The sequence below is a fragment of the Octopus bimaculoides genome, chromosome 2 (assembly GCF_046866305.1).
Source record: "Octopus bimaculoides isolate indiv1 chromosome 2, ASM4686630v1, whole genome shotgun sequence".
Classification (NCBI taxonomy): Eukaryota; Metazoa; Mollusca; class Cephalopoda; order Octopoda; family Octopodidae; genus Octopus; species Octopus bimaculoides.
In genome coordinates this window covers 156,984,725-157,004,843 of record NC_142929.1, presented here as the reverse complement: position 1 = coordinate 157,004,843, position 20,119 = coordinate 156,984,725, and the positions used below count along the sequence as shown (strand labels likewise).

The following is a 20,119-nucleotide window of genomic DNA, read 5'->3' as shown; positions in this document are numbered from 1 at the left end:
TGGATTTAAATTTTACTTAAATAAGTTATTTTAGGAATATAATATTTCTTAGGATAAAATCAGAAGTCTGAGGAAAGTATTGATGGTCTCCGTCGGCAACAATTAGTGAGAAGAATTCGTAAGTTCACTGACTGGGCGGAATTAAGAATCTAACTAACGTGCACCTGAAGAGAGTGAGAAAGCGTCGCTTGTGTTGTGGACCAATATAATAGCGTAGCACCATGTGTTTCTACTAATTACAAATTGAAACGTGCCTGAAAGACTTCATCCCTGAAAATAATTGACGTAAGTTTTTGTTTGGGTTTAGTAATGATAAAGAGTAAACGTCTATATATTTAATATCATTTAATTACAATTGGTGAATACTATTTGAAAATATTATTTCGAACATTCGAAAACATTTTTTCCGGAATGTTTTGACTTCATATTTTTCCATTTCATGAAATAGTAATACTATTGATCACTTATATTAAATTAACTTTTGATACCATTTATATAATCAGTTTCATGCGATCAAGAAATATTATATATTAAAAGAATAGTTTGTTGAAATGCTTTTATTACTGAGAACTAGATTTTAAATCAATAAACACATGATGAATTTCTGTCAAGGCATAGATATTTTCTTTCTGGAAGTTGAAAACTTATTGGAGAATATGTCTGAGAGGCACTGCATTCTAGTGTATGGAAAATATGGTTGTCATTTCTAGCAAATCGAGCGACGACACAAAAACAACAGATTGTTATTTAGTCCTAGATCCACTCTGTCCATCTTGTCTTTTTGTACATCAGGAATTATATTGTCTAATATAGTAGTTATTAATACTTCTGTTTTATTTTTTAAGTCTAGAGGAATGGACAGGGCTCATGGTTTCCTAGACCGGCGAGAGTGATGTTATTAATGTTTTCGAACCCTTGCTAGTCAACAATTGCGTGAAAGACAAGAGTTGTGAGATAGTGATTAGTATGGAGCATTGGGTGTCGGACATAACAATGATGAGAAGAGGAAGACGAGTGGACCAAAAATACATGAGTGGAAGTGCTATGAGCCCAGCCAGCACTGAGGAGCAAAGACCATAACAGTAGCGGTAGAAAATGCCAAGAGAAGAGACTATGCGTCTGTGGTCTTGAGGCTAGGGTGCTCCAGCAAGTGACTTAATGCTTTTTTGGTTGTGCGGCATTTTTTTGGATGCTGTCAAAGATGTCTGTGTGAGTAGCAGCAGCACAGTTCCAGATGTGATAGCAGTACTTCATTGTCGGCCTCGGTCCAGATGGACTATATGTAATCTGAACCTTTCCCCCCTTATTTTATTTTTTTTACGGAATCCCACGTTTTAGGCTATGGAGATTCCGATTCTGAAAAAAATTTTCAAAAATCTCAATTTCAAAATTTCGATCCTCCCCCCCCCCTGGTTTTTATATAGATCCACAGGGTAAACCTAACCCTAACTCAAATCCTAACCTGACCATAACCCTGACCCTAAACCTAACCCTAATACTAGTTTTGTGAGATTTGGCTGTTATTTCTAGCATGTAAATAGCCTGCTTGGTGGTGGTGGTGGTGGTGGGGGGAATTGAAATTTTTCAAACAATTTTTTTTCAGAATCGGAATCTCCATAGCCTAAAACATGGGATTCCGGAAAAAAAAATTAATAAATAAGGGGGGGGGGAAAGGTTCAGATTACATATAGTCCATCTCCACCGGCCAGTCTTTGGAATGCAATCCTAGACATGTGAAGGTTTTCGTCCATCAGAAGATATCCTAAGGCTGTAAGGTGTGAGTTGAGGGAGATATAAGTTACTATTACCGGTAGGTTGTGCAACCATGTAAAATAGTGTTGTTAGATTCTGAAATCGTTTGATGTACATTGATATCATCTTATGTATAAAATATTGTGCCACTTAAAAAGCACTAGTGATGGTGTCAGTAAAAAGCATCCAGTACACTCTGGAAAGTAGTTTATATTAGGAAGAGCATCCAGCTGTAGAAACTAAGCTAAAACAGACAATGGAATCTGGTGCAGCCCCTGGCCTTATCAGCTTCTGTTAAGCTGACCAACCCATACTAGCATGGAAAACGAATGTTAAATGACAATGGTGAGTGATACAGATGGGATGTTATTTCTAACAGGTTGAGCATTCACATTTAGGTTTTCTTATTGGTTCATAATGTGAAATATTTTACAATTAGAACAGTATAATTAGAGGTAGAAATTAAACTTTGAGCCAGAGTTTTATGCTCTTTAAAGGGGTTATAAAATGTTCAAAATATAGTCTTCGTGTAGAGAAGAAATGATTATATGGATTATTGATTTATTGATTCAGTTAGTTATGAAATCATGGTACTATGGTGAGCATTTTATTGAATTTATGGATATTTAATTCTATGTCTATTTATATAGCTGGAGAATAGGGGTCCATTTTTTTCGAGGAATATTGTCTGATAAGGCTAGCATCTGCTTAAGGGGTGTTTGATTATTTTCTTCCTAAAATTTCAGAAATCAAAGTCAAGTAATTATATGAATCTGTGAGGTTCATAATTGGCTCAGTTTAAATTTGAACCTGTGTGGTTCACAGTAATTCCAACTTTAGTTTAAGTCTGTATGGTTCATGAAACGATCAACTTCGATAAATATTTTAGTGAATGTTTTAAAAATATATAAATTTAAAAAAAGCAAATAAATGTTTGCATTATTTACATTATGTAAATAAATATTGGGGTTAGTAGCCCGCGCTCTTAACCACTACGCCATATGCCCATGGCGTAGTGGTTAAGAGCACGGGCTACTAACCCCAAGATTCCGAGTTCGATTCTAGGCAGTGACATAAATAATAATAATAATAATAACATCGAAAAATACTTTAGGAATGAGAACCCAGGTTCGAAATTTCCCCAAGACACCTGATGAAGGCTGGAGGGTATATCAGCTGAAACATGTTAACAACAAATAAGATGAGGACAAATATCCGTCAAATGTAAATAATGTACATAATTCCTCATCTCTTAAATATAGAACTGTAAATAAATGTTTATTTGATTATATTTCTATTCAGTGAAATCTATTTTTTTATTCAGGAATTGTTGAAATAAGAAAGGAGTAATATGACGATAATGAATATTTTGTCATCGGATGAAGAAAATTCGGCTAAGTCAAAGCAGAAAACATCCAAGTAAATGTTCTATTTCTTTTTATTATTAATATCCTTTGGACTGGAGGCACAAGGCTTCAAAATTTTTGGGGAAGGGACTAGTCGATTACGTGGACCCCAGTGTTTCACTGGTACTTAATTTATTGACCCTGAAATGATGAAAGGCGAAGTCAAACTTGGTGGAATTTGAACTTGGAACGTAGCGATGTGTGAAATACTGTTAAGCATTTTGCCCATTGTGCTAACGATTCTATCAGCTCGCTGCTTCCTAACAATAATATTGGTTTCAAATTTTTGGCATAAGGCCAGCTATTTCAAGGAAGAGGGTGAGTCAATAACATCAACCCCAGTGCTCAACTGGTACGTATTTTATAAGTAGCGACAGACGAAATACTGCTAAGCATTTCACCTGGTATGCTAACGATTTTGCCAGCTTGTTGCCGGGGCAAGCGAAATCGAAATCGTGATAGCACCTGTGCCCAGCGTCGCCTTTCTGGCACTTGTGCCCGCGGCATGTGTAAGGACTTTCGAGCGAGATTGTTGCCAGTGCCCCTAGACTGGCTCTTGTGTGGGTGGCACATAAAATACACCATTTTGAGCGTGGCCGTTGCCAGTACCGCCTGACTGGCCTTCGTGCTGGTGGCACGTAAAAGCACCCAATACACTCTCAGAGTGGTTGGCGTTAGGAAGGACATCCAGCTGTAAGAAACTCTGCCAAATCAGATTGGAGCCTGGTGTAGCCATCTGGTTCACCAGTCCTCAGTCAAATCGTCCAACCCATGCTAGCATGGAAAGCGGACATTAAACGTTGGTGATGATGATCACCATCTGATTGTATCATTGGTTTCTCCCTAGCTGCAGTTCTTCTTTCACTTTCTTACTACTCAGAACCACTTCATGTGTTATCCTTCATCCATTTATACTGTACTCTTCACCCACACTTTCATAGACTATCCATTCCCACTGGGCCACCAAATTGTTTCTCCTTTCTCCCCCACATCATGCGCTTTACTCTCCTCATACATTACCCTTCCCTCTCTTGTCCTCATCTACTTCTGCAACCCACCCAACAACATGTCATATCTCTCCCTTTCTCACTCTCTCTCTCCCTTCAATCCTCTTGTTTACTGTATCATCATTACTATTTCTCCTGTTCTGCACTATCAGACATCACCTGCTCCCTTATTCACTCCTGGCTCCACCACCTCACTCATTTCTATCCACCCTGTACCTTGAAGATCCACACTGGCACCTCATTACCACTATTTTTATTACTTGATTACTCCCACCCTCCCTTCTAACATGGGAGTAGTCATGTAGCTCTTTTGCATTAAGAAATATGATCTATCTTGGCCATTTTCCCCCATACTTTATCCCTCCCTACTCCTCATCTCCAAATATAAAGCTGGTTCTCTTGGAGGTTTGTAGTCTTGCAAGCTGCATCACAACCCCAATAGTGCTGGTGGCATGAAAAAGCATCCAGTGCACACTTTAAAGTACTTGTTATTAAGAAGGGCAGTCAACCTTAGAAACCATGGCAAAGCTGATACGAGCTTCATCATCATCGTTTAACGTCCGCTTTCCATGCTAGCATGGGTTGGACGATTTGACTGAGGACTGGTGAAACCGGATGGCAACACCAGGCTCCAGTCTGATTTGGCAGAGTTTCTACAGCTGGATGCCCTTCCTAACGCCAACCACTCAGAGAGTGTAGTGGGTGCTTTTACGTGTCACCCGCACGAAAACGGCCACGCTCGAAATGGTGTCTTTTATGTGCCACCCGCACAAGCCAGTCCAGGGGCACTGGCAACGATCTCGCTCGAAAATCCTACGGGAGCCAGTCAGGCGGTACTGGCAACGGCCACGCTCAAAATGGTGCATCTCATGTGCCACCCGCACAAGAACCAGTCCAGGGGCACTGGCAACGATCTTACTTGGCTTGCCGGGTCTTCTCACGCACAGCCCATTTCCAAAGGTCTCGGTCCGTAGTCATCGCCTCGGTGAGGCCCAATGTACGAAGGTCTTGCCTCACCACCTCAGCCCAGGTCTTCCTGGGCCTACCTCTTCCACGGGTTCCCTCAACTGTTAGGGTGTGGCACTTTTTCACGCAGCTATCCTCCTCCATTCTCACCACATGTCCATACCAGCGCAATCGTCTCTCTTGCACGCCACAACTGATGCTTCTAATGTTCAGCTTTTCTCTCAAGATACTTACACTCTGACGGGTATTCACATTGACATTACACATCCAACGGAGCATACTGGCTTCATTCCTTGCGAGCTTACGTATGTCCTCAGCAGTTACAGCCCATGTTTCACTGCCATGTAGCATGGTTGTTCGTACGCATGCGTCATACAGTCTGCCTTTTACTCTGAGTGAGAGTCCCTTTGTCGCCAGCAGGGGTAAGAGCTCTCTAAACTTTGCCCAGGCTATTCTTATTCTAGCAGCTACACTTTCAGCGCACCCACCCCCACTACTAACTTGGTCGCCCAGATAGCGGAAGCTATCGACTACCTCTAGTTTTTCACCCTGGAATGAGATAGAAGTTGTTTCCTGTTTGTTTGCAGTCTTTATTGCACCTGAACATCTGCCACAAACAAAAACTAACTTGCTAGTTAACCTGCCTTTGATGTTGCTGCACCTCTTATGTGTCCATAGCTTGCACCGGGTACATCTTATAGAGTTACTACCTACTCCTTTTCTACATACTGAGCAGGGCCATCTACCTGAAGGGGTTTGTGTTTTATCTACCTTCCTACTTATTAGGATTTTGGTTTTAGCTAGGTTGACTCTAAGGCCCTTCAATTCTAGACCTTGCTTCCACACCTGAAACTTCTCCTCTAGTTCTGATAGTGACTCCGCAATTAGGGCAAGGTCATCAGCATAGAGGAGCTCCCAGGGGCAACCTGTCTTGAACTCCTCTGTGATTGCCTGGAGGACTATGGTAAATAATAGGGGGCTGAGGACGGAACCTTGGTGGACCCCTACCTCTACCCGGAATTCATTGCTGTACTCATTTCCAACCCTCACCTTACTGGCCGCATCTCTGTACATGGCTCGCACAGCTCTCACTAGCCATTCTTCTATCCCAAGTTTCCTCATTGACCACCAGATAAGGGATCGGGGGACCCTGTCAAAGGCTTTCTCCATGTCAACGAAAGCCAGGTACAGAGGTTTATCCTTGGCTAGGTATTTCTCTTGCAACTGTCTCACTAGAAATAAGGCATCAGTAGTGCTTTTACCTGGCACGAACCCAAACTGCATCTCATCTAAATTGATTCGCTCCCTAATTAGTTGGGCTATGACCCTCTCTGTAACTTTCATAACCTGATCTAACAGCTTGATGCCTCTGTAATTATTTGTATCTAAAGCGTCCCCTTTACCTTTGTAGCAGTTGACTATGATGCTGCTACACCAGTCATAGGGTATGACTCCTTCGTGTATCACCTGGTTCGTAATACGGGTGACTAGGCTATAGCCAACACTGCCAGATATTTTGAGCATCTCTGCAGTGATTCCTGATGGGCCGGGGGCTTTCCCGGTCTTCATACTCTTAATTGCTTTATCTACCCTGGTACTATCAACTCGGATAGCTGGTCCCTCTATTGGGTCGACATAAGGCAGGCTCTCTTTCTCCCATTCATTGCATTCTTTTTACTCATTGGAACATGACATACTGTGCAGTTAGTGTCAGCATGGAACATGGGCATTAAATCATCATCATCATCGTTTAACATCCGTTTTCCATGCTGGCATAGGTTGGATGGTTCGACTGGGGTCTGGGAAGCCAGGAGGCTGCACCAGGCACCAGTCTGATCTGGCAGTGTTTCTACAGCTGGATGCCCTTTCTAACGCCAGCCACTCCGAGAGTGTAGTGGGTGCTTTTTACGTGCCACCAGCACAGGGGCCAGAGAGGGCTGGCAATGACCACGATCGGATGGTGCTTTTTATGTGCTACCATCATGGAAGCCAGTCAAGGCGGTGCTGGCATCGGCCACATTCGGATGGTGTTTTTTATGTGCCACCGAAACGGGGATCACAACTACAATTTCCATTTGATTTTGATGTACTTGACTCAATAGGTCTCTTCAAGCACAGCATGTCACCCTCCAATCCAAGGTACTTTTGAGTGGGCTGGTTATGCGATACAGTTGTGAACTCACTTTATTTTCCAGGTCTTCTCAGTCACAGCATATCTCCAGAGGTCTCAGTCTTTTGTCACTACCTCTGTGAGGCCCAATGTTTGAAGGTCATGCTTCACCACCTCACCCCATGTCTTCCTGGGTATCCCTCTACCCCAGATTCCTTCCGCTGTTTGGGAGTGGCACTTCTTCATGCAGCTCTCCTCATCCATCCGTAGTACATGACCATACCAACGCAAATGTCTCTTGCATGCTACATCCAATGCTTCTTATATCCAACATTTCTCTCAGGGTGCTTACACTCTGTTGTATGTGCATGACTATGCAAACAGGGGTCATGTAATCATCTTCATTCGCTTACTGTTATAGCAGCAGCACGCTCAGAGCTGAGTCACTCCTATTCTCTTGTCATTAATTTTTATTATGCTCTGTACTTGCCTAATACTTTACTCTAAGGCATATGTGTATTGAATTCTAACAACTGGTTATTAATATTGCTATGTCTAAGCAAAGTCATAAAATATCTCTATGTATTGGGTTCGTGCATAATTATTGTGGCTCTTTTTTCAACAAATTTTATTCAACAAAAACAATAATGATATTTAACGGAAACATCTTTAAATGATGGTCTGACTGTCTGCCAAGCAAATGGGAAGCAGTAATTGAAGTAGATGGTGAATATGCTCCAGAATAATCATTTAAAGATGTTTTTGTTACATGTTGTTATTGATTTTGTTGAAAAAAAGTTGCAATAATTAAATACCAACCCAATATGTATGTGTGTGTGTGAGTGTGTCATCTTGTCTTGATATTATGAGATAACCAGGCATCACCATCTTACAGTTTTCTATGTAAACATATCCATCCATGTGAAAATATTACCTTGTTTGGAAATGTGTGGGTTGGTGACAGGAAGGGCATTTGACCATAGAAAATCTCCTTCCATGAATTCCATCTGATCCATGCAAGTATGGAAAAGTGGATGTTAAAGAAATGATTATATGATATCTCACCCATGTTTATCTGGAGAATTCATCTAAACGTAATGATCTTTTCCATTATTTTGTAGAAATTTGGCCAGCCCTAAAGTAGAACTTAATCAACAGAATATTGTCCAAAGTTCACAAAAACGTAAAAGAAAGAAAAAGAAAGCAGCAAAGTCTGAAACATCATTCAGGTAAGTTGATAACAATATTACATATCTTTATATATGTGTATATCTCTTTTGCGAGATGATAGAATGGTTTGGATGATACTAAGACAAAATCTTCCCCCAGACAAAATCCCCACTAGACAAAATATCCTTAGACAAAATTCCCTGGCAGTCAATACCCCCTGGGATATTGTGCTTTCTTTATACTCTTTACTCTCTTTTACTCTTTTACTTGTTTCAGTCATTTGACTGCGGCCATGCTGGGGCACCGCCTTTTAGTCGAGCAGATCGACCCCAGGACTTATTCTTTGTAAGCCTAGTACTTATTCTATCAGTCTCTTTTTGCCGAACCACTAAGTTATGGGGACGTAAACACACCACCCTCGGTTGTCAAGTGAAGTTGTGGGGACAAACACAGACACACAAACATATACAAACATACATATATATATACATATATACGACGGGCTTCTTTCAGTTTCTGTCTGCCATATCTACTCACAAGGCTTTGGTCGGCCCGAGGCTATAGTAGAAGACACTTGCCCGAGGTGCCACGCAGTGGGACTGAACCCAGAACCATGTGGTTGGTAAGCAAGCTACTTACCACACAGCCACTCCTGCGCCTATAATAAAAATATTTTAGGAAACTGAAATTTTATTAAAAATATTAGTTGATATTTTTGTTTAAAATTTGTCCTGGGGGATTTTGTCCTGATACCAGTTTGGACAGGTCTGTACCAGTACAGCATCCTGCTACCTGTCACAGTTCTTCTGTATCACAAAGTAAACTGCCAGTTGTTGTGTCTATCATTTTTGTTGATTTAGTTCTTGTGGATGGATACCCTTCCAACATGAACTTGATATATTTGTATCATATTAGATCATCTGTTGCATATTCCTATTGAGTACTGTAGGTAATGTAGGATAAAGTGTTTTCCCTGCAAACCAGTGGCTTGATTTGAACCCTAGGCCTATTCCATTATTTACCTTTTTATTTGTAAGTAGCTACCATATCAATGACAGTAGTGTAAAAATTCATGAATGGTTTGTTGGCTTGCAGTATTAAGTTCAACTTTCCTTCATGGCTATAGTGTTATTTTTCATTAGAAGGATCACTGGTTTGGAAACATCACCCTGTGGAATACTCAGCTGTTCCAAAATTCAGTAGCATAATGAAGTGAGAGGTGAAAAGAGAAGCCCCCCCCCCTGTTATTAAGCTGTAGCCTTCATCTTTCCCAGTCATCAACAAGCCTTAAGTTTTCCATTCTCTTCCACCCCTTTCATTTCTTGATTTTGCTCAACTAACTCATTTGTGGTCTTCTTAAACTTTCAACCAGAGTTTGTTCAAACATGACCATATTCTTAAGAAATAGTGTATCATGACATTGCTTTATAGGACCAACCCATCTAATTTTCTTCTTTTTAACAACTGACAGATGAGTAATTTGGCTACTTCTAAATAAACTCCCTAATTTTCATAGCAGTACATCTTTAGTAAAACGGAAAGAAAAGAAAATATTTCCTGGTTCTATTAATGAAAGAAAAGAAAATATTTCCTGGTTCTATTAATCCCATAGTCTCATTGGAATTTAGAATTATAGTTTCTCTAGTGACCATTAGGCTGATAATGTTTTCTATAAATGACACAGGGACACATTTTTGGGAAGAGACAGGAAACAGTTGGTTTGATCAACCAAGTACTTTGACTGGTGTTTAATTTATTGACCTATGAAATATGAAAAGTGGATGAAGTTATGGCTACAAGCATCTATAAAGAAGTTTACATTGCCACTTCGTGGTTTTGAATTCAATCTCACTGCACAGCTTCTTGTGAAAATGTCATCTATCATAGCCTTAGGTCAATCTAAGCCTTGTATCTGAAATTTAGTAGATGGAAACTATCTAGAAGCCTGTCAGAGGAACTGTTCCTATTCTTGGATAGCTCATTTAAATCCATCACCCAGTTTAAAGCCACAGCTTGGCTCATGCGTGTCTTTAGCATAGTCCACTTAAGGCAAGCATTTGAGCCACTTCTCTGATCTGAGAATAACTTCTTCCCACCAGCTACTGAGGTACCAAAAGGGTCACTGATGTTGTTGACACCATTAGCGTTTGAACTCAGTACTCAGAGACATAATCAAATACTGCAATGTGTTTAGACCAATTGTTTTTTAATCCTGCTAATTGATCAGTCTGATTAGTGATATAATAATTTTACAGTGTATCAGTTTGTAGTTATTGGGTCATCCAATAAATAATGCAGTTTTTATATACTTCTTTTATTTTTCAAAATTAAGATAAACGGTGTTCTTTTTTAATCTAAAATATACTCTCCTTCATTTTCTACAATGCTCTTGCATCTATCTACTACACTTGCAAGGCTCCTCTTCCAAAATTCACTGATCCATGACGAAAAATACTCCTCTAGTACTGCTCTGATCTCATCTACAGAATTCATATTTTTTCTGCCCAAATGATTTTGAAGACTACGGAATAAATGATAATTAGATGGGACGATGTCCGGTGAATATGGTGAGTGGGGCATTATTTCCCATTCAAATTGCTCCAGCGTTTGGAATATCATCCTTGCTGTATGTGGCTGCACATTATCCTGATTAAAGAACACCTTTCGTCTTGAAACCAAAGATGGTAGTTTTTCTTCTAGTGCTGACTTAAGCTGCTCACAGTAGATCTTTGTTATTGTTTGGTTTGGGGTTTAAAAGTTCAAAGTGGATTAAACCTTTCAAACAGATAACAATACTTTACGTGAGTGAAGACCTCTAGCCTGGGATGCTGGCATTTCTCCTTTTCCTACCTACTATCTTCGGCGCTTGACATTTTTTAAAGAGAACAGATTTATTGTCACCAGCCACTATGTGGTCTAAAAATGGTTCATTTGTGAGATGTGACAACAGAGAAGAGCACATATTCACTCTCTGTGCACAATTAGACTCGGAAAGTTTATGAGGAACCCACTGACCCAATTTGCTGACTTTTCTGATGACATGCAGATATCAATGAATGGTTGAATGACTAAGTCCAAGATTCTCTGTTAGTTCCTCAACAGTTACGATAGAATTTTGTTCCTCCAGGGTTTACAGCATGTCCTCATCAAGGTTTACAGATCTTCCACGATGCGGCTCATCTAGGCTGTAGTTTCTGGCTCAGAATTTCTGGAACCACTGACACTGGTTTATGCTTATTGTTTGATCCACATATACTGTATTAATATTCCTCACACTTTCCGTTGCATTGTTGCCTTTATTGAACTTATAAAGGAAAATATGCTGAATATGCTCCTTTGTCACTTCCATTATAGCTTTGAAAAAGTAACTGTTAAAATCGAACTGCACTCTTCAAAACTTGCACTAAGAATAAGGATAAGGTAAAATTACTACCTGCTTTTATAGCAAGTTGATGCAAGTAGTTTATCCTGTCCTCTTTAAACTTTTAGTTCATGCAATTGAAAAAAACTGCATTATTTATGAGATGACCCAATATATATTACATATTTGTTGTCCAACAAGTGTATAAAAAAACTTCCATCAGTAATCAAAAAATTCCACCTGTGAAAACTCAACTTTGAAATGTTTTAAAAATCATTATCATCATCATCATCATCATCATCATCATCATTTCATACCTATTGTCTAAGCTGGCATGGGTTGGACAGTTGGAAGGCTGCACCAGATTCCAGTCTGAGTTGGTATGGTTTTCTATGGCTGGATGCCCTTCCTAATGCCAATCACTCTGAGAGTGTAATGGGTACTTTTATGTGCCACTGGCACGGGTGCCATTTGCGTGACACTGGTATCTGCCATGACAGATTTTGCTCGGCTTGATGGGTCTTCTTTTCAAGCAAAACCTAATGTGAAAGGTCTCAGTCATTGCCTCTATGAGGCCCAACACTGGAAAGTTTAATGATTTGAACACGTATTACTGTTGTTTGATATAGTATATTGTTTTTACTTTTTTTTTTTCTTAGTGCTAAAGGATCTGAAACTAACAAAGAGAAATATTTTCATGTTGAAAAATCGATTGCTACATCATTTAGATCGACAGATGGTACTTCTTTCTCACTGTTGTCTTTGTTTAGTAAAAGTAAAACTTCTGAAGATCAGGAAAATGAAGGTAGGTACTTATTTTCAGTATCTTTTTCCTTTTTAATTTCAAATTGTGGAGCACTTGATCATCTCTGTGACCGTGATGTCATATACAATTTGCTTCTATCCATTGTAAGTTCTGTCAGTGATATCACATTTCCACTCTTGTTTACTGTTTGCATCTGATTCTTTTTCTTCCTTACCATTCCTGTTAGTATGTCACAACAGGAATTGTAAATATCTTAGCTTTAACCAGTCAGTGAAGTATAGCAGCCAGTAGACTCTATTAGCCTGTTGTGAATAAAATAATCTTCTTTCCAGATCAGCTAATATTTTTTATGGCTTAACCGGTGGAGGAAGCGCAGTGCTCATAACCTCTTTTTGCAGGATCTATGAAACTGTTGAGAGAAAGGACGTTATTGTTAAATTGGAGATGTGACTTAATGCTTGTAATAGAGCAAACTCTGTTAAAGGAACCCACGGTCAGTGGGTAATATTAAACTGAGTGATGGATTAAGTCTACTCCTGAAAAACAGGATGGGCTTCCACACAGTTTCCATTTACTAAATATCACCCACAAAATTTTGATCAGCCTAAAGCTGTGGTAAAAGACACATGCCCAAAGTGCTGTGCAGACGAATGAAACCTGAAATCACATGGACTACAAAGTGAACATTTAAACTACACAACCACACCTTCACTGTGCTCTCTTATATTTCTATAGTCATTGTACTTGCTGTTCCTTCTGATACTAAGAGATGTAGGAGCAACTGAAAGCTTTTCTTAATCTACAATGTGTATTGATATAGACAAAATATTTGTATCCATCCCACACTATGAGCGAGCTTTTATGTAGTCACTTGACCCTCTCTATATAGTCACTATATTTTCCATAACGCATCTATCTTTAAAATGGAACTTTTGTTTAAATCATAAGTTGACATACTTCAAACAAAAAGAAGTCTTTCAAACAGTTTACATCCGTCATAGGTCTGTTGATAATAAACCAAAAATACTCAGTATAAACATGAGATATCACATTAGCTGGATAGTTGTATGTCTCTCTGAGCAGACAATCAGTAGCATTATTTTGGCAGTGTCAATGCTGAATGTGAAAGACTGGACAACAGTTTGGATTTATAATATTGTAAGCTGTAATATTATTATATACATTTAACTTAAAATTAGGGATAAACTGATATCTTGTTTCAAGTTAAACTGAAATAATTTGATGATGAAACCGACATTAAAACAATGGTGGTAGAGATGCCCATTAGATAATGTACTCCTAGATGCCTCTAAAACAACAAGATGGTCTTTTGGATTAAGGCTGGTTTGAGTTTAAGTAACAACTTCATACACTAGAAGAGTCACCATTTCCCAACCACACAGTCAGTTTTGATTATATTTACAACATGGCATCTCCTCTCTGTTCTGTTTCAATTAGATGAACCAATCGAAACTAGGGAACAATATGAATATTCCGATGAAAGTAGTAGTAGTGAAGAATGTGATGAAACAGAGGTCAGAGGTCAACAACTCAAAAACACGTATGTAAATTTTATTGTTTTCCATTCAGATTTTGGGTTCAGACATGGTTGTTTAGTTAAGAAGTCATGGGCATCTTCTGCCATAACCTTGTAAGTAAAATTTAACAGACAAAAACTATGTAGAAGCCTGCTGATGTGTATATACCAGTTTTCACACCACACTGATATGTGTGTGTGTGTGTGTGGAGTTAGAACTGGCACATTTGAGTGGAAATACATATGAGTTATTTCTCCTTATACCACTCTCTATTTTGTAGCTTATGAGATAAATAGCAAACAAAATTGTGTGGTTGACTAAAAACATGTAGGTACTGCTCCAGCAAGGCTACAATTCAGTGACTGAAACCAGCTGGCATTGGTCAGTTTTCCCAGGATTATTGCAGAAAACACTTCAAGTTGCTGCACAGTGGGAGTTAATCCAAAACCACATGCTTACACAGCAATTTTAACTGCACAGTCATTATATATTCATATTTTCATGTGTGTTTTTGTGTGTGTGTGTGTGTGTGAGAGAGAGAGAATTGTAATATGTCTGAAATATTGTGTTGCATCAAAAGTTTTGCAATATTTTGGTTACTTATTTGTTTTATTCAAGTTACACCAAAAGCAGCAGAGCATTCAAAGTAGAGGCCATCGTATTGCATTGTCTGAAGTCACTTTTCTGCCAGTTCTTTGATCCCACACTGATACAAGTTTTTGTCTTTTGAGGGGCAGAACTTCTTCACTGAAGCTTCAACCTCCTCTAGATTGATGAAACGCCATGAGCACGGAAAGTGAGCCATGGGTCAGAACAAATAGTTCAAGAGAGCTAGATCCATACTACATGCTGGGTGTGGCATCAGTTCAATTCCCTCAAATTTCCAGGAGTTTATTCTGGGTTGTTCAAGTGGTGTGAAGTCTTGTGTTATCTTGCAACAGAAGAGCTTGCATTCTGGATATTTTTGCTGCACAATGGCACACATTCATGAAATGTTGAACTTATCTGATACTCTCTGAGTGCTAGTCACTGGATTTGCCTCTATGCTTGGTGCACAGCTTCAGAATGCATGGTTTTTAGGCCTACTTAACCTTGCCTGATCATTAAGGTTCTTGCAACCTTAATGATCAGCTAAATTTCTTGAACCATCTGGTTCCTCTACTGTGATCAACTGTGTTTTCATTTTTCATACAACAAATGTTTGGGTTGTTTCTGTGACATTATAGTCTAGTTTGGTCTGAGAAAGCATAAGCTCCTGAATTAGACTACATTGCCCATTCATCTGTGCAACTTTCAATTGCCACATGGAGTGAAGCAATGCACAATATGTCAGCACACCAACTACTCTGATTCTACCAACTTCATGAGTACCTTCCATGGCTTGAATTGCTTCAGTTATGATATACATGCCACAAACTAGCATGTATACAGATATTCTTGACTCGTCTCAGTAAATACTTTGTAATCATCATCATCATCATCATCGTTTAACGTCCACTTTCCATGCTAGCATGGGTTGGACGATTTGACTGAGGACTGGTGAACCAGATGGCTACACCAAGCTCCAATCTGATTTGGCAGAGTTTCTACAGCTGGATGCCCTTCCTAACGCCAACCACTCCGAGAGTGTAGTGGGTGCTTTTACGTGCCACTGGCACAATGGCCATTCAGGCGGTACTGGCAATGGCCACGCTCAAAATGGTGTATTTTGCGTGCCACCTGCACAAGAGCCAGTCCAGCGGCACTGGCAACAATCTCACTCGAATGTCTTTACACGTGCCACCAGCACAAGTGCCAGGAAGGCGACGCTGGGCACAGGAGCCATCACGATTTCGCTTTCGCTTGTCCCAACAGGTCTTCACAAGCCGAGTTTCGTGTTAACCAATAATTTAGTAGTTCCTGCTATTTAGAAGTTGTGACAGTAAAGTACAAAAAGTTGGCATAGAAGTTCTATCTTGCTTAAAACAAAAACCTGTTTTGTTAGCAAGACATCAAACTGCTGTCATCCTTGCCATTGTCTTCATAGAAATATTTATTTCCAACCTTTGCAGAGCTGCTGTCACATATCACTATACTCCTACACCAGTAGGAACACCGATGGCGATGGCGAAGACGTCTATGCCAAAACCAGACAGAACCTTTTTCTTTAGCAGTGATGATCCTAGATTGTCTGGTAAGTGGGACCATTGCTTTATCTGTCAACTTCTATTGTCATTAATATCATCTCCTCCTCTTACTACTGTTACTTCAATACCACCTCTTCCTCTGCAATCCTACCTCTCTCTCATGCTCTTTTCCTTCTTATACACTTTCTCTTAATTTTTCTTATTTCTGTCTTTCTTTTTTTCTTTTCTTCCATTTTCTTCCTTTTTCTTCCTCACTTCTTTCTTTTTCTCTTTGAAATGGTAGTGTGTATGGTGCTAAGCAAAATACATGACCTATTTAGTTATGTCCCTTCAAATTCTCAACCACCAGGTCAGCAAAATGAATATCAGTAATCAGTTTACTTGACTCTAACCAGCTGTGAATGTCCAACTCCTAAAACTATTCAGCAATGTTTGGGAGAATGAATGCTTCGCTCATACTTGGAGAGTATCAAATACAACTAAAGATGACTTTGCTTGTCACCTTTCGGGGTCAATAAATTAAGTATCAGTTGAGTACTGGGGTCAATGTAATTGACTAGTCCCCTTTCCACAAATTTGAGGCCTTGTGTGTCCAGTAGAAAGGATTATTATTAAGGTGGCGAGCTGGCAGAATCAGTAGCATGCTGGGCAAAGTGCTTTTAGTGATATTTCATCTGTCTTCACATTCTGAGTTCAAATACCACTGAGGTTGACTTTGCCTTTCATTGTACTCGTTGCCAACCCTCACCTTACTGACAGCGTCCCTGTACATGGCTTGCACAGATCTCACTAACCATTCATCTATCCCTAGTTTCCTCATTGACCACCAGATAAGGGATCGGGGGACCCTGTCAAAGGCTTTCTCCATGTCAACGAAAGCCAGGTACAGAGGTTTATCTTTGGCTAGGCATTTCTCCTGCTGCTGTCTTACCAGAAATATAGCATTAGTGGTGCTTTTCCATGGCACGAACCCAAACTGACTCCCTCCCTAATTAGTTGGGCTATGACCCTCTCCATGACTTTCATTACCTGATGCAATAACTTGATAGCTCTGTAATTATTCGTATCTAAAGCATCACCTTTACCTTTGTAGCAGTTAACTATGGTGCTGCTACACCAGTCATTGGGTATGATTCCTTCATGTATCACCTGGTTAGCTATATGGGTGACTAGGCTATAGTCGACACTGCCAGATATTTTGAACATCTCTGCAGTGATTCCTGATGGGCCGGGGGCTTTCCCTGTCTTCATACTCTTAATTGCTTTATCTACCAAGGTACTGTCAACTCGGATAGCTGGTCCCTCTGTTGGGTTGACATTCGGCAAACTCTCATTCTCCCATTCATTCTCTTTATATATATATATGTTGGCATTTTTTAAAGATGGTACAGTGTGAATTTTAGGGGAATTTGATGGCTATTTCTAGTAGATCATGTGACTATGTGAAGGCTTTCTTGTTGGTCCTTTGTGATTTTTCAACCTAGAAATTATATCTTGCTGTCTTAAGAAGAGGAGGTATGTGTAATTAGGATGATGTAATCTTGGGAATATATCTTGGAAAAAAATGCCCACTTGATGGTCATGGTATGAATGCATTTGATAATAGCCTTGCTCAGTCAGGGCTCACCTGGGGTTAAACAACACCAATACCATAATTTGTATTTCTTCGTTCTCTTATAGATGGAGTTAAATATTTCCACCGCAAGCATTCTGAAGATGAATTATGGACGAAATGGTCATCAGGATTTAAGAGAGATGTCAGAAATGTAAGCCTTTTCAGCTATTATTTTGGGGTCTAACATTGATTTTTATTTATTATTTTTTTGTTATTAAATAGGGGTAGTGATATGGCTGTATTGCTAAGATTCTTGCTTCGCATCTGGTGTTGGCTCAATCCCTCTGCACAGCACTTTAAGGCAAGAATTTTGTAATATAACTTTGGGTTGACTAAAACTTTGTTAGTGAAATTTGATTAAGCTTTGTCAAGGGAGCTGTTCCTAGTTTTTTAGAGATCTTAAGATATTTGTCTAATTTCATATTTGCTCTCTTGCCCCTTTTTCTTTCTTTCTATATATTTATATAGTCCACTTTTGTAGTTCATACTCAGGTGGAGAAATTAAATTTCTGTTTAAATTTACATTTAAAGTCTTTTCCATTTTAAATTTAAAAGTAAAAAACTGTTTTATTTTAAATTAAAAGGAAAATCTTATTCTATTTTCAATTAAAATGTAAATTCCTTTTCTGTTTTGAATTTAAAATTTTGCTTTAGCATTTTCTATTTTAAAATTTCTATTTTGAATTGTAAAGTAAAAAAACCTTGTTTGATTTTCAATTTAAAATCCTTTTGTTTTTAATTTAAATGTGAATCTCAACTTTATTTTCTATCTTCTTTCCAATTTCAGCTTTTCATCACACGCCGAAAACGGTCTTTCAAAATGGCTTCGCACAGAAGGGAAGACACTCCAAAAAAAATGAAATTCGAGGAAGAAAATTTAGACGAATAAAATTTTCCATTTTGTATATTTTACTTGTGTATTTTTGTTGTTTTGTGTTAAATTTTCTTATTAGTGGAACTGGAATTTTTACTTGTCAATCAGTAGATTGAGGTCAGCATGTCATGAAAAATGTAGCTGTGTGATTAAGAAAATTTTTGCAGGCTAAGGCTCAGTCCTACTGTGCAGCACCTTGGGCAAGTGTCTTTTACTATAGCCCTGATTGACCAAAACCAAGTAAGTGAATTTTGGTTGATGGAAAAAATAAAAGAAACGTGTCGTGTGTGTGTGTGTATATCTGAAACTCGAGTCGCCTTTATATATTTATATTTATATATTTGATCCTTTATATTGAACACTCAATATTTCATCTACATTCAATACTTTCTTTCATGGTGCCATCCATTTTTATTTTATTTTATTTTATATTATATATTGTATATTATATTATATATTGTATATTCCATATTCTATACCCCACATTGGTTCTGCAGGAATATAAATAAAACATAAAAAACAGACAGTGTTGGAACTCTTTTAAACAAAATAATATATATATAAAGTGAAGTGTATTGCCACTTAAGTGTGGCTGACCCTAGGGGTGGATGTTAGTGTTGCTTTAGCCCCAGGAGGACATCTCCTCCAGTTGGCCTATCGACACACTACTGTGAGAGGGATAACTTCCCTTGGCAAAACAAACAGGACACAGTAGCGTGTCGATAAGCCAGCTGGAGGAGATGTCCTCCTGGGGCTAAAGCAACAGTAACATCCACACTTAAGTGGTAATACACTTCACTTTATCGTGCAGTTACTGTTAATACTTCATTTAGAGAATTAACATTGAATATATATATATATATATATATATATATATATATTTATTTATTTATGTGTTTCAGCCAAGTGGCTGCGGTCATGCTGGTGCACATATATACCATTGATGTTATATTTCTGGTAAGACAGCTGCAGGAGAAATACCTAGCCAGAGATAAACCTCTGTACCTGGCTTTCGTTGACATGGAGAAAGCCTTTGACTGGGTCCCCCGATCCCTTATCTGGTGGTCATTGAGGAAACTAGGGATAGATGAATGGTTAGTGAGAGCTGTGCGAGCTATGTACAGGGACACTGTCAGTAAGGTGAGGGTTGGCAATGAGTACAGTGAAGAATTCTGGGTAGAAGTAAGGGTCCACCAAGGTTCAGTCCTCAGCCTCCTATTTATCATAGTCCTCCAGGCAATAACAGAGGAATTTAAGACAGGATGCCCTTGGAAGCTCCTCTATGCTGATGACCTTGGTCTAATTGCTGAGTCACTATCAGAACTAGAGAAATTTCAGGTGTGGAAGCAAGAACTAGAATCAATGGACCTTAGAGTCAACCTAGCTAAACCAGAGTCCTAATAAGTAGGAAGGTAGACAAACCACAAA

General features: G+C 39.0%; 1 protein-coding gene across 1 annotated transcript; it reads left to right on the top strand.

Annotated features, from left to right (window-relative positions):
• Positions 1-147: 147 nt before the first annotated feature.
• Positions 148-18,729, top strand: LOC106877057 (uncharacterized). The gene is made up of 8 exons (XM_089347985.1): positions 148-285; positions 3,077-3,171; positions 8,363-8,470; positions 12,432-12,577; positions 13,997-14,099; positions 16,128-16,249; positions 17,883-17,968; positions 18,605-18,729. Exons 2-8 carry the CDS (start codon positions 3,104-3,106, stop codon positions 18,704-18,706), a joined length of 735 nt encoding a protein of 244 aa, XP_089204111.1. The 5' UTR covers positions 148-285; positions 3,077-3,103; the 3' UTR covers positions 18,707-18,729.
• Positions 18,730-20,119: the final 1,390 nt, after the last annotated feature.

Bases quoted from the DNA above. Each gene is read 5' to 3' on its own strand.
- LOC106877057 (XM_089347985.1), top strand. From the start codon at position 3,104: ATGACGATAATGAATATTTTGTCATCGGATGAAGAAAATTCGGCTAAG. The intron at 3,172-8,362 runs GTAAATGTTCTA...ATTATTTTGTAG, and splicing joins TCAAAGCAGAAAACATCCAA to AAATTTGGCCAGCCCTAAAG. The intron at 12,578-13,996 runs GTAGGTACTTAT...TGTTTCAATTAG, and splicing joins TGAAGATCAGGAAAATGAAG to ATGAACCAATCGAAACTAGG.